The sequence below is a fragment of the Lutjanus erythropterus genome, chromosome 1 (genome assembly GCF_056507025.1).
Source record: "Lutjanus erythropterus isolate fLutEry1 chromosome 1, fLutEry1.hap2, whole genome shotgun sequence".
NCBI classification, from domain to species: domain Eukaryota; kingdom Metazoa; phylum Chordata; class Actinopteri; order Lutjaniformes; family Lutjanidae; genus Lutjanus; species Lutjanus erythropterus.
In genome coordinates, this window is record NC_139317.1 from 3,260,001 (window position 1) to 3,283,905 (window position 23,905).

At 39.8% G+C, this 23,905-nt stretch overlaps 1 protein-coding gene across 4 annotated transcripts in view; it reads left to right on the plus strand.

Annotated features, from left to right (window-relative positions):
- Window positions 1-23,636, plus strand: part of LOC146332482 (multiple epidermal growth factor-like domains protein 11) — a 220,523-nt gene extending 196,887 nt beyond the window's left edge. For 2 of the 4 annotated variants that reach the window (XM_084720356.1, XM_084720274.1), the window contains exons 16-26: window positions 4,090-4,224; window positions 11,024-11,152; window positions 11,539-11,667; window positions 14,546-14,674; window positions 16,381-16,509; window positions 17,067-17,300; window positions 17,494-17,648; window positions 18,757-18,826; window positions 18,954-19,007; window positions 21,461-21,679; window positions 22,935-23,636. In XM_084720356.1, the coding sequence (XP_084576482.1) occupies window positions 4,090-4,224; window positions 11,024-11,152; window positions 11,539-11,667; window positions 14,546-14,674; window positions 16,381-16,509; window positions 17,067-17,300; window positions 17,494-17,648; window positions 18,757-18,826; window positions 18,954-19,007; window positions 21,461-21,679; window positions 22,935-23,140 (1,589 nt within the window). In that variant the 3' untranslated portion in view covers window positions 23,141-23,636. The remainder of the gene's footprint in view (window positions 1-4,089; window positions 4,225-11,023; window positions 11,153-11,538; window positions 11,668-14,545; window positions 14,675-16,380; window positions 16,510-17,066; window positions 17,301-17,493; window positions 17,649-18,756; window positions 18,827-18,953; window positions 19,008-21,460; window positions 21,680-22,934) is intronic. The other 2 variants (XM_084720427.1, XM_084720508.1) reach the window with 2 other exon arrangements.
- The last annotated feature ends 269 nt before the right edge of the window (window positions 23,637-23,905 follow it).

The window sequence follows — 23,905 nt, forward strand, 5'->3', positions numbered from 1 at the left end:
GGAAAAGATGTTCCTCTGATTCAGAAGAGTCAAATTATTGACCTGCATCAAGCAAAGAAAACAACTGAGGAGATGAAACTACTAAAACTGTGTTAAGAACTGTCCAACACATTATTAAGACCTGGAAGGATAGAGGTGAACCATCATCTTCAAGGAAGAAAACATCCTGAATGATCGCGATCACAGATCACTTAAACATTTGGTGAAATCAAATCATGAAACATCAACAGTAGAACTCACAGCTGTGTTTAATAGTGAAAGTAAGAACATTTTCACACAGAATGTGAAGAAAACTCGAGGGATTTGGACTAAACAGCTGTGAAGCCTTAAAAAAAACACTTATCAGTGAGGATAATCAGAAAAAAGGCTTCAGTTTGTTCCAGAGTGATGGGGGCATCAGGGTAAGAAGAGAGGTGGATGAAGTGATGCTCCCATCATGCCTAGCGCCTACTGTACAAGCCCGTGGGGGCAGAGTTATGATCTGGGGTTGCTTCAGTTGTTCAGGTCGAGGTTCAGCAACATTATGAGTTCAGCTCACTACCTGAATATACTGAATGATCAGGTTTTTACATCAATGGATTTTTTTCTTCCCTGATGACACGGACATATTCCAAGATGACAATGTCAGGATTCATCAGGATCAAATAGTGAAAGAGAGGTTCAGGAAGCATGAGACATCATTTTCACACATGGATTGTCCACCACAGAGTCCAGACCTGAACCCCACTGAGAATCTTTAGGATGTGCTGGAGAAGATTTCACACAGAGGTCCGACTCTCCATCATCAAAACAAGATGTTGGTGAAAAATTAATGCAACTCTGGACAGAAATAAATGTTGTGACGCTGAATAAGCTTATTGAAATGATGCCATAATGAAAGTGTGCTGTAATCAAAGTTAAAGGCGGTTCAGTGAAATATTAGTGTGACTGATTTTGACCCGGCAGTGTATTATAGCACGCTAACATTCATTATAAAATTATTTCAGAGCTTCTTATTGACCCCAATAATGGATGCAGACCTTGTTTAAGCAGACTTTATCCTGTAGTTATTTAAATGCCACCAGTTATTTTAATGGCATCTGTCAGCTTCTTCTATTTTTTATTGTAAGATTTAATATATCGAAAGCAACAAACTCACTTAACTGACTCGCTGCAAGATTGTATCTTAAATGTGGTTACGATAATTGACACTTTGTTAAATCTTAATGCTAAAGAATCTCTCATCTTCACTCTTATTTATTAGCAAAAACCAGATGAAAACATTCAGGTAGCAGTTTTTTATTTTTAGCTGACTGGTTCTGGGTAAAATGACAGACATCAGCAGCAGATGATCAGATCAGATATTGGTAATTAACATTAATTCACTAACAACTAAGATTAAAATGTGTCTGTTCCTTCTTTAATGTGAGTCTGCAGCCTGTTTCTGTAGTCAGACAAAGATTGTTTGTGAGGAGACGCGTCATTCTGTAACTTCACCGTACAACAGAGTGATGATGATGATGATGATGAGCTTATCACCTCACATCAGTTTAAATTAAAGCTGATTGATATCAGCATTTTAATCTGATCAGGTTCATACTTTTGAATCAGGACGTTCAGTAATTAAAGTAAGCTGCTGAAGTAAATGAGGCTGCAGCTGTTAATTGAATGTGTCTGATATATTTAATGAAAGTTTCAGATATTATTCTGCTCCTTTCATTTTCGCTACAAGTTGTGAACATTAATTAGTCTGCCACTAAAACCTGTTTCTGCCTTCTCAGCAAACAAGTGGTGATTGAGTTGACGTTATTTTAGCCTTTAGTTATTTGTAAATGTGGAAAGATGAACCTAAAAAGATTCAATTAGAGCTTACTGCCTTGAAATCTACCCACTCTGTGAACAACACTCAAGATGTTAGAAAAGGAAGCACCCTGCAGCTGTGTGGTTTATTTCTCATCTCTGTTTTTATGTAGAAAATAATATTGGTGGACAAGATTTCAAGAGAAATTCTGTGTTTCCAGAGAAAACGCCATGATTTTCAACATGTGAAAATCAGAATCAAAACAAGTGAGACTCTGGTGTGAAGTGTGAGGAAGTCCATTTCCACTAATATGATAAAAAAAAAAATCATGTAAGTCATTATAATGATGCTGTATCTCTAAATATTGATTCAGCATTGCAGAATAATGACTTAGGATCTTTAAATAATGAGAGATGTTCTCAAAATAATGATTGATTATCTCAAAATAAAAATTTGGTATCTCAAAATAATGAGAAACTTTCAACAATATTGATTTCATGTGTCAAAATAATGACTCATCTCAAAATAATGGTTTAGTATATTTAAATAATGAGAAACCTTTAAACATAATGACTTGGTTTATCCAAATAATAAGAAACTTTCTCAACATAATGAAAAAACCTTCAAAAAATAATGACTAAATATGCCAAAATAATAGTGTTTGAAAATATAACTTGTTCAAAGCACACGTCTCACACCGGGGGCATCCTGTCCTGTCCTGTCCCGTCCCGTCCTCTGTGCTCCTGGTACGCAGCAGGATCCACCTATCAGCTGTGTCTTGATTAATTCATGGGTGTGTTTTGGACTGAACATGCAATAAACCAATCAAAAAGGCAGATCTCATCACCTTTAAGAAGCAGGTGCACCAGGAGCGCAAGTGTTGGCATCATGACAGCAGATTTACCAGAAGGAAACAAAGAGAAAAGATTTTTAAGCGCGGAGACAGATCCTGGCTCGAGAAGTGAAAGCACCAAAGAGAGAGAGAGAGAGAGAGGGAGAGCGCAATATTTCCCTCCAAAGCAGCTTCATGTGTAAATGGTTGATTTCACATGAACGCCTGCAGATGTGTAACTGGTTATGTTTTACACTGAAGCACCCTGAAATTATGTTGCATTTTATATTTCATTATTATCATCATCTTTATCATGCAGCTCTGCTGGCTGAGGCTCCTGAAGAAGGAGCGGTGTTTTGTGATTGTGGAGATTGTGGAGTGTGTGTGTGTGCTGGTTGCTATCTTGTTCAGATGGACCTACTGCACCACAGACTTAATGCTTCGACCAGGTTTTAGCAGATCTGTGGCGCGAGTGGTTGTGACTACAATAAGCCGTGCACAAGATACCAAACGTGACCTCCGGCCCAGGGGCGCTCAGACAAGTCCAAGTTCATTTGCTATCTAGCAAACGTGAAGATTGCAATGCCACCTACATCACCTCCACCTGGATGTAAGATAGGACCCTCAGTATCTCAAAATAATAATGATATTAAGTCAATATTAAGTCAGTTTCTTGTTATAACGACTTATAGGCTCTTTTTCTTTCGTGATATTGGCTAAAATGTTCATCCAGGCAGGTGTAAGAGCGCTTTATTTTAAAATCTGATTGAAGGAGAGGACTATAAATCATCTACTGTACAGCTTTCTTTAAAAATCATCTCTGAGGCTACTTGTTGATGTTGTGTGCAGCGTGAATACCAGCAGTGTTGATATATAACACACAGCAGCTTTCCTCTGCCTCTCTCTGCATCAGGGTGATAAATTTAAGGGCTCTCGGTTCACAGTTTAGGCAATTATCTTAATTAGGAAAATCCTGTAGCGTGAGAGAAGCGGTGGAGCAGCCTGCACCAGCGTGTCTCACCACTTAGAGTAACATCAATTAAAGCAAATTAAAGGCCTCGGGAAGACGTACAGAGGAGGATCTGAGGTGGAGGGAAAACAAAGCAAAGCTGATACAGCCAACAGGTCGACCCCGGAGAGAGAGGAGGCAGGGAAACACCTTCGTGGACACACATCTCCACACACACACACACACACACACACACACACACACACACACACACACACACACACAAGCATATAGGTAAAGTGGATATTAAGCTTTCATATACATGGAGTTTAAAAAAGCAGCTTAAATTGGGACTAAGTGGACCATGAAATCCATTATTAAAATGATCAAAGAACTAATCACAGAACTAATCAGAAAGTTTCCCTTAGACTCAGAATTGGACTTCACACACACACACACACACACTGTTCACCCACATCCTGCTCACCGTTGTGTGTGTGTGTGTGTGTGTGTGTGTTTTCTCTGCAGCGTGTTCTCCTGGGTTCTACGGACATCGCTGCAGCCAGTCGTGTCCTCAGTGTATCCACAGCGACGGGGCGTGTCACCACGTCACTGGACACTGTGAATGTCTCTCCGGCTTCTTCGGCTCGCTCTGTAATCAAGGTCAGTCGAAGTCTTCGTCAGTCCTTCGTTCGCAGCTGCTCCGCCTGGTTTTTCTGTGTCAGCCTCAAGGACAAACAGCTGTTTTTTCTTTCTCTTTTCATGTGATGTCACATCCTTGATCTAAGATACAGAGATTTTAGCACTTTTTTTTTTTATCAATACAGAGTTTTATCAGAATAAAACTTTCAACATCTTGTTTGACTGAAAGGGCACACAAGTGAAACTGAACTGAAACGTGCGACATGTTGCTGACAAACAAATACAGCTGCATGAAAAAACTTTCAGCAAAGGCTGAGCGATATGACCCTAAAATAATATCACAATATTTGAAGGTGTTTCTATGACGAGGGTCTGAAACCTGCGGCTCCGGAGATGCATGCGGCCCTTTAGCTGCTCTCCATTACCTCGCTGTGACTTTGAGCTGTGAAAAAGTTTCAAGGCAAAGTACACCAACTTCTAATCTTAAGTTGAGATAATTTACTTTTCTTCTTTAAACTTGAATCTTTAAACCCCCCAAAAAATGTATTTTATTTCAAGTGAAAGTGAGTGATGGGTAAAATTAAAATAAAAATCATTTAATTTTCAGGCACCAAAACTATGGAGATCAATATATCAGCTGATGTCCTTTATTTACATATAAAATCCAAAATCAGAGCACTGAAACAGTAAACCTTCACTGGTATAATGAGAAAAACACAAAAAGAACAACTTTTATTAAGAAAAAGGTTCAAATTTACATAAATTGCTGCCTGTGAAATAAAAAAAATAACTAAAAAATATTGTTCTGGCTCTTTTGTGATCAACAACAGGTTTGTGAGTACGTGCTTCATACAAAGAATAATATAATTTTGATTTTGTGTTCAGGTTTTGAGTTCAATTTGCAAAATTCACAGAAAGTTCCTGCAGGATTTGTGTCATATTTGATCATATTTTGCCTCACACTCAAACAGGCAGGTTATTGAACACAGCTGATGTACAGTTTACCTGCTGCAGTGCACTGCAGCCAGACTCTTGACATCATCATCTACATGAGCTTTTTGTTGTGAAACCCTGGCATCTTTTATTAACTGTAGGTTATAATTGAAGCCCTGCGTACAAAGCGGAGCCCTTGGATGTCTACATTTCATTAAAAAAATGTAGGTAATGAAAGAGAAAAAAAGTTAAACCTTGAGCTCTCATTCTGTGTCCCTTTTACAAACTCTCCCACCTCCTCGTTTTATCTGAATACTCTTTTTGTCAGCTCCTCCTGTACATCATTATTTCAGTGTGGTTGAGCCGCTCTGCAGGTTAAACAGGTGTTAATTCTCCTATGAAGGCAGCTGGTCCAAGGTCCACTGCCAAGTCGAATTTTAAAAAGAGACTGTGGAGGAGCGCGCTGTGAAATATTCATCATCATTAAACATGAAGACGGCCTTAGTTATGCCCTGTCCTACATTAGCCATTCTGCTGGCCGCTGCATCTTTGAGCAGGCCCATAGATAACCGGGCGAGCCTGATAAATCAGACGTCCAGCGGCACGGAGGCTTTTAACCGCCTGAAGAGACGGGCACGCTCCGGCTTCGCTCTCTCCGTGTTTGATACCCTTTTGTGCAGCTAATGATGTTATTGACTGGTGAACGCTCAGAGGGTCTCAGTAGAAAACAGCTCATTGTGTGTGTAAGAGTTAAACTGACGCGAGATGGATTTTCAGCTCTCTAATGAAGAAATCACATTTCTTTTTTCAAGTGGAAACTGTCCAACAGGAATGTCCTCTGCAGAAGGATGCAGCGTACTCCGTCTTATGCATCATCTATAAATCTCAACAAAGCAAAAATCTCCGTCTTTGAAAGCCCGCTCATCATAAATACACACTCACCTTCAGACAGCCAAAACAAATCAGGATTCTTTACCTGACTCTTCAGGTGGCTCTACCTGAAAATGTATAAAACACAAAATGAAATTCACCCTGAAATCCACGAGAATCAGAATCACTGAACCTGTGAAATGCTTTTATAACTGCAATCATCAGCTGCCAGTGCTAAAGTCACACACAAGGAACCATGTAAACTCTGTTTAACTGCCAGCATTGTTAAAAAAAAACAGTTGCCATCCAGCAGCAGAGTCTTTTTTTTAACAACACCCTGTGAATATGTTAGCATGGAATACACAAAAAGAAAGATCAGATCTGAAAGTTTCAGACAAAAAAAAAACATTTTGTTTGCGCCCGGAGGTCTGCAACCTGCAGCTCCGGAGCCGCATGTGGCTGTGGAAATGAAAAACCTTTTTTTTTCCTCCTAACATTTTCATGTTTCATTGTTGCAGGTCTATGAAAAAGTTGAGAAACCTCAAAATTTCAAACTAACGTACTGCAATAGATTTGTGAGTTTTGAGCCCAACTTAAACTTTTAAGTTTTGAGAAAGATGATAAATCATCATTTTGAAAAATGATGATAAACTTTATTTATATAGCGCCTTTCAAAACCAGAGTGAAAACTTGCTTCACAAGTTAAAAATACACAAAAATAAAGCCACAATTTAAGAGCACATCAAATGCAAAAAGATGCAATAAAATGGAAAGCATGAAAATATTTAAGTTATCAGCGAGTTTCAGTCTGAAACTGTAGCCGTGCCAAGTTGCAAAAAATACCAATTCTTGCATGATAAGACTTTAAACTTTTGTACAATCTGAATATTTTTTTACATGGAAAGTCGTGGCTTCACCAGCATCATTGGAGAACATGAACGTTTGCACCAGATTTCATTAAGATCTCTCCGACAGTTCTACAGATATTTCACTCTGGACCAAATTGTTGAATGACATCATCAAAGTGTGACCAAAAAAAAAAAAAAAAAAAAAGAATTAATAAAAGTTAACTGCAGATCATCAGGGAGCTTCTGAACAGTCCCTGTCCTGCTAATTATTTCTGCTAAACTCTTTTTGTTCCTGCGTCCTGTACGTACGGTGGATTACTTTACACTAGTCATAGGTTGGTAACTGTTACATGAGTGGAGAAGTGGACCTCATTAAAGCATTCATAATGATCTTTATTGCACTCATATTCACAGTTAGAAATCCCCTTCTGGGTTTTATTCTTTTAGTGAAACAATATGCACGGCAGGCTAATGGCTGTTAGAAGCACAGAGAGGCAGAACCTATTAATGAAGGCTGTACATTAAATGTAACAGGTGGAAAATGAAGTAAAATGCAAATGAGCGTAGAAAAATAATGAATATCTACACAGCTCATGTATATATAATGTATTTATCCGATCCAGCTCCTGCTCAAACATTAATGTTAGGAAGAAATAACACATTCATAAAATTATAATACGGCTGTAATGTTTTATGGTTCACACACTGTATCTCGTATCGTGTCCTGTCACGAATATGCAACTCAAACATTTTAAAGTTTGGTATCAGGAGGTGAGGTCAAGTTAAATACCAGCTCTTAATATTTATAACTTTTACCCTCTGAGGTGTTTGAAACGTCCCGTCCAGGGAATAACACTATGGAGTTTATGAGATATTTTTAACTCAATAAACTCATAAATATCAGATAAAACCACTATATTGATATATACAGTAGCAGTGCGTCCTCTCGTGTTAATTGGAGATAATCTGAAAACCCAGAGCGCATTAATATCTAATCAGACACTACAGTATGTGTGTCTCAATATTTTATCAGCATAACTGCATTTAGTGGAATCTGAATATGGAAAAATATTACGTCCTTAAGCAACAGGATGTGCATTTCCCTAAAATGATTAACTGGGAAAACAAACTTTGTAGAAATCTTCCTCCAGCTCATCTTTAGCTGCTCTGGATGATGAGAAACTTTGAACACAGTTTTTTATTTTTTTTTTATTTTTTTTTTTTTCTGTAGCGGAGACATTTATCACATTAGAAACAATCAGCAGCGATGATTCATGTCAGACTCTTTGATATCAGCAGATACGTTTCAAAGCAGAACAGACTGTAAACTGAAAAATTAATTTCTCATCAAACGAAAGAGAAAAGTGTAATAATAATGATAATAATAAAGATTCACATGAGTTTTGTTCTGAATGTTTCATTGAAGGAGAAGGTCAGAGTGTTGACGGTGAATCTGTCTCCTCTGAAAAGAGACTTTTAATTTCCCTTCAATCATATTTTCTCACAGTTGTGCACCTTTTTCTTTTAATCTGTTCTGTTCTGCTTATTTTATCACATTTTCCTGTTTTATTTCTGTTTAAACATCTTGTTAATGTTTTCGCTCCTTCTCACTGTCATTACATAGATTAATTATTTATTATTATCAGAAGTAGTATAATTGTGACTCTTTCATTAATGTTTTAGTGTCTCTAAAATACTAAAACAAGTGCTTGAGTCAGATTAATCAAAGTAATGTAGTATCATCATGTGACACAGGGTTTCACACAAAGTTGTAGCTCCTTCATGCTGCACACATATATAATCTACGGTACTACAGCTGCAATGGTTAATCAAGTAATCGATTATTAATCAGTTATTAGATTAATCACCAACTCGTTTGATTCTCTGACTCTCTGATTCTTAAATGTGAATGTCTTCTGGTTTCTTTACTCGTCTCTGACAGTAAACTGAATATTTTTGGGTTGTGGACAAAACATCTCAGTGTGAGGACCCTGTTGAAACGGAATTATTGTTTTTCTTCTTACTTTTTTCCCCTTAAGATCACATCTTTGATGGCCTAAACACACCTGAAAAATATTTTATTGGTGGTAAAAATGGGCGTGGCTAAATGCCTCAACGGTCACAGTTTTCAAAATCGTTCTTTGCAGGAATCTGTACCAAATGAAGATGTTTTTTTTTTTTTAATCTGTAGACTCTCTGCCTCACGATATTCATTAATTTAAAAGTTTTCTGACCCATTTTGCCTTTAACAAATTAGCAAATTAACAAATCACACCTCCTGCGATTTGAAAATTGCAGAAAGCCATATTGTAATTTCGATAAAGTTTTGATTAATTGTGCAGCCCTAATCAAAAATATTTAATAACATGGTTATCAAATCTGCAGAAGACAAAGTCTCTTTGCTTTTTATTTACGACTCGTGGTTTTCAATAAGTCTGTATTTATTAATTATGTAATTTATATTCTTAAAACTATGCACCTTTTGCTGTGAGTATAGTTAAAAACATGAAAGTGTGTGCACACACTTACACATGAGGTAGCACAGAGAGAAATAATAATTGTGGCTGTAAAATAAATGATTTTCATATTACCTTCATGCTGACATTCAGTGAGCCGCATGTGGTTAAAAAGAAAGTTCAGTCCACCCACACACAGGAAGTAATAATATGTCTGTAGGGAAATGATTTCCTCACGCAGCCGTCTGAGCTACTTCTGTACAGTACGTACAGAACACGATGGTCCCTTCATCACATGAGTCACTACAGACAGTTCATGTAGGCCAAGGTTGACAGTTGGCAGTCATTAATTTGAAGGATGTTCTCTCTGCATTACTGTAAGCTTTACTGTATAATTAAAGCATAATTTGACTCATAGATTTACAAACCTAAACGTCTCTCTTGACAGCAGCGTCTGTCCTTCACTGTGGTCGAGACTGAAATATCTTCAAATGAAATGACATTCATGGTCCTCAGAGGATGGATTGCTCCACCTGACGGGTTGTCTTCCTTGGAAAGTGTTTGGAAAAGGGCAGGCACTTTCCAAAAGTACTTGGCAGGTGACTGGATGCACCACCTGTCTACCATCATCTGTCGTGGTGTAACTTCGACCAGTCAGATCAACAAACCATGATGATGCCACTCTAGCAACTAGTTTATCAAAATAAAACAGAGCTTGCTGATTAAATTTCTTCAAAAAGAACTTGCATTGATGACTAACCGAACAAAAGCCTACAACAGCTGAGAAAGATGTTTCTGCATCCCTCTCCACCTCCGCAAGTATGACTCCATCGGCACCAGTGGCTGTAAACACAGAAACAGAGAACGCAGAGATCACTGACTCTAGATCTTTCAGCAGTAGGAGAACCTGCATGCTTTTCCAAACATTCAAATGGTCGGTGGAAAGAGCAGGAGTTTTTCAGTTTGATGGTCTTACCTGTACAGTGGACTGGGATATAGCATTAAAAATTGATGTAGAGACGTAGAGAATTTTAGATGTGGCACACTCAGTTTTTCTGGTGCACTCCATCCATCCATCCATCCATCTTCAACTGCTTATTCGAAATCAGGTCATGGAGGTAACAGTTCCAGCAGGGGACCCCAGACTTCCCTTCCCCCAGCCACATTAACCAGCTCTGACTGGGGGATCATGAGGTGTTCCCAGGCCGGGGTGGAGATATAATCCCTCCACCTGGTCCTCGGTCTGCCCTGTTCTCCCAGCCGGACGTGCCTGGAGGCGACCAGGTGGTCCTTACAAGATGCTTGAACTACCTCAACTGGCTCCTTTCTACTCCGAGTCCCTCATGGATGACTGAACTTCCTAAAGGAAGATGCCAGCCATCTTCCTGGGAAGATTCCACCACTTATATCCGTGAGTTCATTCTTTCGGTCATGACCCTCCCTTCATAACCAGAGGGGAGAGTAGGAATGAAGACTGACCGGTAGATCAAGAGGTTTGCCTTCTGGCTTGGCTCTTTTTGTCACAGCGATGCGGTAAAGTGCTGAGAACAATGGCCTCAGACTTAGAGGTGCTGATCTTCGTCCCAGTCACTTCACTCTTGATGTGAACTGATCCGGTGAGCGCTGGAGATCACAGACTGACGGTGCCATCAGGACCACATCATCTGCAAAAAGCAGCATATTAACTGTATATGTTTGTTTGCATTTTTGCAGTGTGTCCTGGTGGAAAGTTTGGTAAAGCCTGCGCCGAGTCGTGTTCCTGCACCAACAATGGCACCTGTAACCCCATCGACGGCTCCTGTCAGTGCTACCCAGGATGGATCGGCGAGGACTGCTCCAAACGTAAGACTCACAATCGCCTTAGCGCTTAAACTCTTCGTTTTAGATGGAAGAAGCGACTGAAATTAATTTCATCTCCTCTCTGTTATTCACTCGCTTCGCTTGAGTTGATCATGAACCAGTCAGAGACAACTGGAGGAAAAAAACTTAAAGGCCATTACTTCATCAGCTCTGATATTAATTATCCATCTTACATTGAACAGAGCAACACAATCGCTCCGTCACTCCGGAGCTAATGAACGCACAGAGTGTCCAGATCATGTCCAGTCCTCAGGCTGGTGACGTTTGTTACTGTGTTAGAGAGGAGATTCTGTGTGTGTGTGTGTTCATCTTTCTCTCTCTTTCTCTTTCTGTGTGTGTGTGTGTGTGTTAATGGGTGTTACTGGCAGCGTGTCCTCAGGGCTCGTGGGGCCCAGACTGCATCCACACATGTAACTGTCACAACGGAGCCGAGTGCAGCGCGACAGACGGAGAGTGTAGCTGCAGCCCTGGATGGACGGGACTCTACTGTACTCAGCGTATGTCTCTCACACACACACACACACACACACACACACACACACACACAGATCTAATAAGGGAAACAGCGATAGACTCTCTGGCTGCGGTGGATTCAGCGAGGTCCCCCACTTTGAATATCTCAAACCTGCACCACCATCTGGTGGCAGATAAAGAAACTACACGCTCTTCTTCTTCTATTTCGAGCGTCCTCGTCTCCTCACTCTTCTTGACTGTGACCCAGAAATCGATCTCAGTGCACCATATTGAAGGATGTCTCAGTTATTGGAGCTGTGAATATTCTATTTCCTTACAAGTAGAAAAGTGGCAGAGCCTCGTTCTGGTGAACTCCAGCTCTGCACCTACTGATATAAGTAACCAGCAGGGTTTGGAGGGTTACATGAAAAATGTATTCCAGTAAACTTCCTGTTAAAAAGGTAACCATCATCACAATATGAAAGTAATGTAACTTGACTACTTTCTGTTACTTTTGGATTACCGCTGTATAAAATATGGTGAAATTGTAATACAGTGTTTTTAGGGCTGCAAATAGGACTAATGCTTAAGTTTGTTTAACCAGGACAGGATGTTTTGATTGGACGTTCAAACAGTGATCATGCAGCAGCTCAGTATTTGCTCACTGGTTCACGTTTATACCGACCAAGAGGAGAAAACCTGCTGCGCATTACTGGACATTATGTGTGTATTTATGTTCTTCGGTGTCACAAAGAGCTCATGAAGAAATGAAACTGGTTGTCAGGATTTTTTTGTACAGTTTGACCACGTGTCGGTGCTGCACAGACAGAAACAGGACAACAGTAATATTATAGGTTTTTATGCTTTTCCGTTTGCCCGTCATGTTTCACCTGATTTTTAAGGAGGAACAGGATATAATGCTCAAAACTTGTTTTAATTCTTTTTCACTTTCTGATCGATCAGAGAAAATCTGATGCACATACCAAGTGATGTTACCAAATAATAAATGATAAATAAATATAACTATGCATTGCTCATACCGAGGAGAGGATCCTTGTCATTTATTATGGACAATCAGCAGATTAATTTAATAGTTAACATTTTGAATTTCTGTGTTGGTCTGTTTTTTCAGTGGTAGAAGAAGTATTCAGATCTGTAAGATACTGTAATATCTGTGATTAGAGTAGATATGAGAAATGGTCAGTTAATGTTATTCAGACGTTCACACGTGACTGCATGCATGAACACATGTACATGAGTGCACAGTGGGGCTGCACGTTCTGGTAAAAAAAAATCATATTGTGATTATTTTGACCGAAATTGCGAGTTTTGCATCACAATTTTCATGTTCACTGAAAAATAAAATCATGATGATGAGATATTTATTGAGGTCTGAACCAAACAAACATGAGTTTTAGGTCAGATCATCTCTGCAGCTCTACAGTACTTCATTATAATGATGTTTGAACATTTCTCCTTTTTCAAAAAATTTTAATTTGTTTCTGGTTGTGTGATTTGGATATTGTACTTGGCCACACTGCGATTGCGATTAATTGTCCAGTTAGATTCAGGGTTTGGTTTCTGTAGTTATAGAATATACACTTTAAAGATTTATTTCTTTCATTATCTGGGTTTTATTTTCAGAGCTTTGGCCGTCATTCCTCTTGATTATAATAATATTTCACTCATTTTATTAATTTGGGACGAGCTGACATCAATAAAAACTAATAAAACTGATCATCTTTACAGCTTCTAATCACAGAGGCTGGAAACAAACACTCAGTTTGACCATACTATCTAAACCATGTAGAAAAAATAATAAATGATTTCATAAATAAATGTGAACATGCCCCTGAGTCAGAGGTCTGCAACCTTTCAAAAGATCAAAAGAGACATTTTTTCCCATAAAAAGGGAAAGAAATTCTGTCTGGAGCTGCAGCTATTAAATTCTCTCTTTTCCCTGAAGATTTTGTTTTTTTGATTTGACATCCATAGCTTATAGAAACTCAAGAAAACTAGCCACAGACAGGCTATGATGCACATTTTACTTAATAAAATATTCAAACTCTTTAATTTGGTGTATAGCCGGCATATTTTTACAGATGAAAATGTAAGAATCACATTATACTCAAAAAAAAAAAAACTGAAATGACTTAAAATTATGGTTTGAAACAAACTTTTTGTTGTTTTGTTTTGCCAACCTGTAATCTTTAGTTGAGATAATTTACTTTTTTTTTTAGATAAACTTGAATGTTTGAGTTTTAGGAACTCAAAATCAAAATTTGTCATTATTTTGGTGCCTGAAAATTAGATGTTAGATAGAAAATTAGAACTTTTGTCTGTTTCTAAAACTCAAAGTAATCAGCGTACATTGCCTTGAAACTTTGAGTTTTCTCAACGTTTGCACAGACGTGCAACAAAGATAGATTAATATTAAAAAGGAAAAAAAAAAACATTTGTCATTTTCTTTTTTCTTTCAAAGTCACAGGGAGCCACTGGAGAGCAGCCGCTCTCTGGAGACACATTTTGCAGACCCCCGTCCATAAAAACAAAAAACTTCTCCACATACAGTGACTCTGGTGTTTTTCTGGGCTTGTTACCAGCTTGTGTGAACATGATGCTCATTGATTTGTTGAGATCTGCTGCTGTGATGTTGCTGCATCAGCAGAAACAAGCAGGAGAAACAAACCTCAGCCTCTTCACGGTGTGTTCAGGTACTCCGAGGAGTTTAAATCTGCCTGAAATTCAAACTGGGTTTGTTTCAATCTGCAGAGATGATCCACGTTGGTTCCACTGTGAGATAACAGATTAGCCGATCTCAGAAAAGCTGCTTCCAAACTCATCTCCAGATTTGTGGATCATCTCTGAGTTTGAAGAACAGCTGATGTTGAAAAGTGTCTCTCGCTGTGTGTTTCTCTTCAGGCTGTCCTTCAGGTTTCTACGGCTCTCAGTGTGCTGAGGTGTGTCGCTGTCAGAACGGAGCCGACTGCGACCACATCAGCGGACAGTGTTCCTGCAGGACGGGCTTCATAGGACAGAGCTGTGAACTCAGTGAGTGTGTCCGTGTCCATGTCCATGTCTGCACATCAGCACATCAGAAAGACACCTTTATTGTCCCATGAGGGGAAATTTGTTCTGCAGCAACAGTTCACAAAAACAGTAAGATACAGAACTAGTGCAGAGAAATGGAAATTCATACCGAACACAAACATGCAGCCGTGCAAATGTGCAAATGTGTCAGCGTGGTGCAAAGGATGCAGCCAGACTGTTAAATGCTATCAGGGACATCAGCAGCTCTGTGGAGGACAGAGTCTTTTAGTAACAGGGACCCTGAGACAGCAGCTTGAGAGTAATGGCTCAGTGAGTGGACGGTCCTGGCAGACCGGTACAGCAGGTGAGGACTTTCCTGTCTGCAAAGCGTCAGATTTTCAGGATGAAATGAAAACAACCATTTGTTTTTGGGCTTTGAAAGGCTGAGCAATAATCCCGTCTGTCATCACTAAATAACCGTGTGCTCCATGTTGTTGTTGTTGTTGTGTGCTGACATGATGCTGTTTATCATGTCTGATTACAGATCTGATTACAAATTATAATCTTATCCTTCTTCATATTAAAATGAATTTAACAGCTGATGAACAGTAAAGATCAGAGAGGTGACGTGATGATAAATACTGAGAGTCAGTCATTAACAGAAATGGTTTAATTTTTTATTTTTATTTTAAAAACTATAAGCATACATATTGTGGTATTAAGTCCATCATGAAACTTTTATAACTTTTTTTTATCTTATAATAGACATGGATGTTAATAATGGCTTAATGAAGCTAATTTAGAGCAACTGGAACATTTTTAAATGTGTTACATAAATTAATCAGATTTTTTAATTGACAAGAAATTCTTAAAAGTGAGTTGGATTTGATGATTTATTCAGTGCTGCAGATTTTATTGTTGAAATGCTGACAAAGGTTTTGCAGAATTGTTTGATGCAAGTCTCTGATTCTACGAGACCATCATAACAATAAGCAGGACTGCTTTATGGCTATATTTAATTTTTTTTTTTTTTTTTGCATCATGTGATAAAATTCCTCAATATGTCCAACAGTTTATTTGCTGGATTAACCAACAACACACATTCCTGTCTGTTCATTTCATCCATCAATGATTACTCAATTGATTTTGAACAAATTTAATATATTTCCAGGTAATTAACCCCCACTAGATGAAAATGGTACTCAACACATAATTAACCATGAAATTTGTGGATAATTTCTAAGAAATTTCAAATATATTACTTGATAATTGTCACCTATTTACATGAAATTATAGGACCTGGAAATCAAAGTGTTATATGATATTATGATACTATGACAACATCAGATTATATATACAAGGATGGAAGATTTTATTCACCCGCTGCTATAATACAGACAGAAGTAACCTAAAAAAACTAGAATGCTTTCTATATTATGAGCTAAACAAGAAAAATATAATAGTGTCACACATTCAGCAGACATAAACAGGAACATAAAGCAAAAATTCACAAATAAAGTAAACACAATAAATAAACAAATACAAACATAAAGTGGAAAAAGTTGTTCTTTATCAAGATATTCCTTTATTTTCTAGTTTTATGTATTTAAGGCGGCAGAGTCAACCCATTAGGTCAAAATCATTGTTTACACATGGCAGCTGTAATAACATCTGTATGTCCATCTGTGAGATTTAAATGTGTATTAACCCTCTGCTCCTGCGTCCAGAGTGTCCCGCAGGGACGTTTGGTTACGGCTGCCAGCAGCTGTGTGAGTGTATGAACAACGCCACCTGTGACTACGTGACGGGAACCTGCTACTGCAGCATCGGCTTCAAAGGCATCCGCTGTGACCAGGGTGAGAACTAATGGATCCATCCGTACGCTGAGAGGACGAGTGCTCCAAGCTGTTTGTCCAGATGAGTCGTAAAAAATAAGATGACAGGAACACACATGCATTTTTTAAGATGAAAAAGAAGATTAAAATCTGCATGAGATAGTGAAAATGTTTCTGTAAGATAAAGGTACAAAGAGTGATAAAACTAATAAAATTAGGTTCACAAATAAACAATTGATTGACATGTAATCCTCAGTCAACAACCTGTAGCAACAGAACATTCAAAGAGAAAAGAAAGAAAGAAAATTCTGTGGTTGGTTCCATGAATGCATCAGTACAGTAAACTTAACAGGCGACTCCATCACGTTCTTTTACATTTTTTCTTTAAATGAAAACAGAAAACAAAAAGCGGTGATGTACGTTACACTGCTGAAACAGTCAGTCAGGTCATGTTGGAAAACAGTTTTATAAAGACTTTGGAAAATAGCATTTTGATGCTAAAACATATGTATGTTGACCAAAATTTGATTGTTCATATAATCTAAATATAAATAATAAGTGTGCCTGTTTCTCCTCAGCGGCTCTGATGATGGAGGAGCTGAACCCGTACACTAAGATCAGCCCGGCTCTGGCGTCAGAGCGTCAGTCAGCCGGCGCCGTCCTGGGCATCATCTTCCTGCTGCTGCTCATCATGGCCATGCTCAGCCTGGTGATCTGGTTCCGATACCGGCAGAGAGAGAAGGGACACCACGTCCCGAGCGTCACCTACACCCCGGCCCTGCACATCAACTCCACCGACTACTCCCTCTCAGGTAAGACGTCCACGTCTCTGGGTGTTTTTCCTTCTTTTTCTTCCAGGAACTTTTCTTCCTTCACACGTCCAGGAAGGTTGCACGATCTAAACAAAGTTGTGTGAGGTTGTCAGGTGCACTGTGTGTGTGCACATGCATGTACAGTATATTACAGATGATATAGGATGTGTGTGCTGACGCTGTGTGGTGACAGCAGGGCTGCAGTGCACAGGCCTGCTCTCCTCTGCAGAGTCCTCTCCCAGTAACAGCTCTGTAGGACGCTGCTTCTCCAACCCCAGCTACCGCACCCTGGGGCCCTGCACCTACGCCGCTCACTACGCCAAACCAGACAAGAGGACCTCCAACAAGGTGCGTCTAAAAGACTCTCTGACTGCTTGAGGAAAACTCTCACAGTTTATTTGCAATGCAATTAAAGTTTTGGCTGCAGGAAGCTAAAAAAATTAATCATAAAGTCATTATAGTGCTGAATGCTGCAGATGTGACATGAGCTACAAATTGCTTTATGTAGAAATATTTTAAATGTCTGAGGATAAAAGAGATATTCTGTATAAAACACTGAGATGTAAAGGTCAGTTCACACAAATTAGCCCACACTGATTCACTCAGTTAATACCAGTGGGTATCTATCCATGCAGATAGTTTTTATTTTGTTTGCCCTCGCTCCAGGCTGAAGATATCTGTCTGTGAGCTTTCTGCCTCCGAGCCATTAACCGTGATGAGATGAAGAGAACTTTGTTTACGGCGCTCACCGAGGCTGCAGCTCTCGCCAGAAACAATGTCCTTGTTACTCTGAATAATCCACAGGCCTCACTGAGAAAAGTTTTCTACTTTCTACAGAAAAAAAAATAGTCTGCATGCTGTCAGGTTCCAAATTAATAGTTTAATTCTCTTTAAAGGTAAAGTTTTGATCTGCGAGATCTTCCTGAGAGAAGAACACACACACACACACACACACACACACACACACACACACACACACACACACACACACACACACACACAGGAGCAGTAATCACCTCAAATCTGGATCAGCTGCTGGTCAGCAGGCAGCAGGGAGAAAACAATCAAAATATGAAATATTGTCATCTATGTTGATGTATGTTTTTGAACCAGGTTTTCTAATAATCATGCACACTTGTTTTCATTCAGATCTGTTCGGATGCTTAATCAGAAACAAATTTTTACTATTTCAAACCAAGTTTTCAGTGATTTTAAAGCTTTAAAACTGTAATTATTATAAACTGCATTATGTGCTGTGTTCGTTTGACAGGAGTAGGAACACTAACCGAACGTGGTTATTTCCTTCTACGACATCCTGAAGTGACAAAATGTCCTGATGCAAACATAATTCTGTAAAAATAAATGAGGATGTTTGCATCAGGACATTTTATAATTTCTTTAAGAATGTTTTTAGTGTGTGTTTTCTCTTGTGTTATTATTCTTTGTGTTTTTCCAGATGAAGACAAAGAAGCGACACAGGAACAGCGCTCCAGAGTGGGGGGCCTACTGTAACCTCAGTGAGCTGGGTCAGTCGCAGCTTCTTCTCCGTCTGCCGTTCAGTTTTTATTTTAATCTCCACAGTGATGGAGAATAAAAACGTGCTCCTTCTGTTCTTTATTGTTTGAACCTTCCTCCTCTCTGCTCTCTGTTCAGGTGTTTACTGCATCGACCGGCGGTACAGTTACCACGTGGAGCCGCGTTACAGAGGTACAGTGTGAGGTGGACTGAGCCTGTGTGACATCACTGACCTCTGACTCCTCCCCTCAGCCAATCCGCTTGCTTGAACAGTTCCCGCAGCCAATGACTGCCTCTCATGCACTTTTGAACCTCAAATGATAAAAATTAAAACAAAATAATTTCCATATTTATTGCCAAAGTCACAGGGAGCAGCTTAACAGCCACATGTGGCTCCGGAGCCACAGGTTCCAGACCCCCGGCTTAAAGTAATAAAAGAAATTGAAAACAATTAAACAAATTGCATGTTTAAGCAGGAGCTTGTTTGAAATCAAGATCATCCAGAGCTTAAAGTGACACCTTCAGATGTCTTGTTTTGTCCAAAACTCTAAATTATTCAATTTACTGTCATTTAAAACAAATTAAATCTGGAAATCATCACATTGTTGAAGCTGAACCCATAAAATGTTTCAACCATTCTTATGTTTTTTATGTTTTGTGTCTTAATTTGTAAAGTAGCTAGTAAAATAAATATCAGATAGTAAAGTAGAAGTGTCTTGAAATGGAGCTACTCAGGTACATGAATCACAGATCCAAACCCGTACCTGGATGCTCAGCTTCCTCGTGATGAAATGATTCTTACTGATCTTGCTGATGTGCTCACTCGTCTGTTTGTGTCTCTGCAGGATGAATCCGACTCCTCCCCTCTGTGTGTTTTCCCGCTCTGCGGGGCTCCTCCCCCTGCTTTGACCCCCATCACTCCCAAAACTCACCCGGGGAAATCTCTCCTCCACAACAACTGAATGCTTTTTTGTGTGTTTTCCTGTTTCTTCTCCTTCAGCTGCAGCTTCACCAACTGTCTCTGTTTTTTAACCTGAACTGCTTTTGAATGTTGATGTTGCCCTTGAATTGTAACCGTTGTTGTCCAGTGATGCTATGATGACGCTGATGTGTGTGTTTTAAAGGGATAGTTCAGATTTTTTGAAGTGCATTTACATGAGGTACTTATCTATAGTCAGACAGTAGATGGAAGTTGACACGCCTCCAGTTTGAAGAAGCAGCAGGAGTGCTGGTATAGGAAGCTAAACAGCTGTGGACAGAGTCAGCAGCAAATATTTTCACCACTATATCTTTCTGTCAGACAGACTTTTCTGGCAAGAAACTGCCATTCTGCACGCCATTGTAATGCTTTCTCCAAAGCAACCAAACTCCTTTGGTCTACCGCTGCCTGGATCAGTAAGGGGGTTTTTTTGTGTTATTGTGAGACTTTGGTGAATCTGAACTAAACCTTTAAAACACCAAAGTCACAAAATAACACAAACAGACTGACAGATTGAAGAAGCAGTGGACCAGCAGCTCCCATGTTATGCACTGTAAAATTACTGATTTTGTCAAAGGGATTTGGTGGCTTTGAAAAGAGTGATATAACTTCAGTTTCCTTTCAAAGAAAAGGCTGTCTCGGGTGGCCTGGTGGTTCAGTTGGTAGAGCGTCTGCCCCATGTACAGAGGCTGTGAGTCCTCTGCAGTGGCTGTGCGCTCGACTCCCACCTACAGCCCTTTACTGCATGTTATTCGCCCACACTCTCTCTCTCTCTTACCTTGTTATATCTTCTTCTGTCTTGCTGTCAAAGGCTGTCTGACAGCAACGTAAAATAGTGAAAAGATTCTGCACATAGTGCACATTTAAACTGATTTATTAGATGTCTAAAATATGCGTTTCTGCGGACCCTGTCCACAGCAGCTTAGCGTCCTACAACCACACTGAGTTATCCCTTTAAAGGATAAGTCTGGTGATATTCTAAATCTTTCTTCAGTACAACAACAGCAAATCTCATGAAAAAGACAAAAACAGTGAATTAATTCTACCAACAATTTTTTTGACCCGTGTACACCATCCTGCTGCCCCAAATACTCACTAGAGCACCAAATGTATATTAATCCACCGCTGAAAATAGTCCCCAACTAATGCACCATTCAAATACATAAACAAGACAGCACTGAGCAACTGAGTAAATTAAGCTTTTTTTTAAAATTAAACTATATATTAGTGAGATATTTTAAAAGATTTACATCTTCAGTATGAACCAGTGGACTCGAGGCTGAGAAATGAAGAAAAAATTATTTGACAAATTGCAAACATCTAGAATAACACCAGCCGTCTCCTCTAAAAGCAGAACGACAGAAATGTAATTTGAAGTTGTAACAGTGGAAAATTTCTATGTGACATCCAAGTCCCTCTGATAATTTCCATGATCAGGCATGAATTGGTCGCTATGGAAACTCTTGTGACATGACACATGAACACATGTTTTATAACCAGTTATCAGCAGCCTTGTTTTAGTTTGGGAACCTTTCAGTTTGGAGTACCTTTGGTTTTGAAAGTAGTTTTATAATTTAATGTGAATAGTTCTTCCTCCCACACGAGTCATTGAGCGTTATTTTCGAACGCACAAGGTTAACTGGTCAACGCCGTCTTTATCTTTCAGACTACATGAAGGGCTCTTTGTCCAGCACCTGCTCCCTGAACAGCGAGAACCCGTACGCCACCATCAACGACCCGCCCAGTTTGTGTAAACACTCAGAAAGCAGCTACGTGGAGATGAAGTCGCCGGCTCACCACGAACATGTGACGCACGGCTGCTCCGCCGCCATCATCACCACCACCACCACCACCACTGCGCCTGCCAAGAATGTCTACGACATGGGTACGTTTAGAGTCGGAGGGAGCGTTCGCTGTCACTGCCTCAAACTTGCACACATTTTTTTGTTTTTAAACCTGCAGCGTGAAACTTTTGTCTCCCCCTTCTGGCTGTAAGAATAATTACACAGACATTTCTACAGAGACCTGGTGCTGTAGTCTCCTCCATCGCTGCAGGTGCTGGCAAACCAGTCATCACTGGTTGATGTAAGATGGATCATCACTGGTGTGCCAGCGTGGGAATGTCCTACATTTAAAAACTACAGTATACTACAAAATACAGAGATTTACCTGGTGGTCAAAGGCTTCGTCAGCATTGTGTGAACTTATTTGGTGAGCTGAGCAAGCTGCACTGCAGCTTTAGTTTGTGTCTCTGAGGCTCTACTCAGACTACCAAACCCAAATACGTCTTTTGATATATCCAGATTGTATCCAGGTTGATTTTATGAAGCCTGGATGGCAAAAAACAACTTTCACAAATCAGATCCAAGTTATATTTGGAGGTGGTTTGACATGTGATTCCGTCATGCAGATCAATCCAGATGCTCTGGCTGCTCAAATCAGATCTCGAAGCGTCTCTTGCACCACTCGCAGCGCAACACAACAAGATGTCAAATCTTGACTGAATTGTGTGATTGTTTGGAGGATGCTGATCGACTTACAGTGGAGGACTTATCGTCGCTAGTTGTTGTCAAAGTATAATGTTGAGCTCATCTTGCAGGAGCTCCTGCAGCCTGCCTGAGAAATCTCGGGTCTGGAGAGGAGGGAGTGGAGGGAAATAACTCACTTCAACCTTTGATTGTATATTAAACCAGATCTCAACCTGTTTAATATACAGTCTGTGGCTCCAACTCGTTATTTGGACCGCTCTTTTTTAGGGCTGATTGACAAACTGATTAATCAACTGCGGGTCTCAGAAATTTAACATAATCTGGCGTAGAATTCAGTGTTGACAGATGCACAGACAGAACTGACGATGCTCAGTAATCCATTTCATTCAGTTGTGTATAATGGCCAATTCAAAGTGACAGAAGAGTTGAAGAATGTGTCCAAAGCATGACTAAACAGCCTGCTGTTTGCATTTTTTAAGTCTGATGAAAATATGTTAGAAATTGAAACAAAAAAAGTAAATTTTCAGAAATACTGCACTTTCTTGCAGTACCTGACTGAAGTGGTCCCCCTATGAGACGAGTGTACCATCAGTGTTACAAGCCAGTTTGACTGAATCATTTCAGGGTTCCTCTTCTCTCTTTTTCTCCCAGAACCGACCATCAGTATCATCCAGGGTGCCGGCGGTGTGGTGGTTCCCACTTACCCTCAGAACCCGTACGACCTGCCCAGGAACAGCCACATCCCGAGCCACTACGACCTGCTGCCTGTTCGCCCGAGCCCCTCCCACAGCCACAGCCTCACCCTGCAGAGCCACAGCCCCCCGCTGCCCGGCAGCCCCACCAGCTCACTGCTCTAGAACCCCCACCCACCACCCAGACTGGACACTGGAACCAGTGCTCCCAGTTCAGGAAAACTGTGAACTGGAACCTAACAAAGAAAAATTGTCTTTCTTACATTCAGAGGACAAGAGACATGTTTTTGCTGGAACTAATATTAATTTATTTGAGTGTGAAAGAGGTGAGATTCTCCTTCTTGCAGCGCTCCGACCACCGCGCTGCTGTTTGGTATTTTATCACTGTATTATATCCAAACTGTCTGAGCTGTTTTGTGCCAGTCAATACTACATATTTGTGCTGTATTGTAAATTCCCCCTCATCAACAAGACGTCAACAGAGGGAATATACATGTATGCACTCAAGTCCAAGATACCTTTTTTCTGGTATGCTGCCGATCCCTAATTTTTTTTGGTTTGTTCTTCTGGGTCAGAAGATGGAGAATCGAGGACGAGAGGAGAAGAAGAAGGGTTACTGAGTTACTCTTGTAAATTTGTCTGGGTGGGACTTTCACACCTGGATCGAGTGGATCTACCAAACTTGTACAAAGAAGAAGCATCATAAGGGCATTACGGCCTGCAGTGCAAACAGACTTTCATGGACAACTGGAGAAACGGTGCTCATTACTCTGATAAACCCTCTTAAAAAAAGAGGGAAAAATATGTGACACAAACTGCAGTCTGGTCAGATTTACACTACCTGTACAGTTCTGGTATTTTTACACATTGTTTCTTATTTCCTGTTTACATATGTAAAGATCCTGCAGAGGATCCATATTTTCTCTCTGA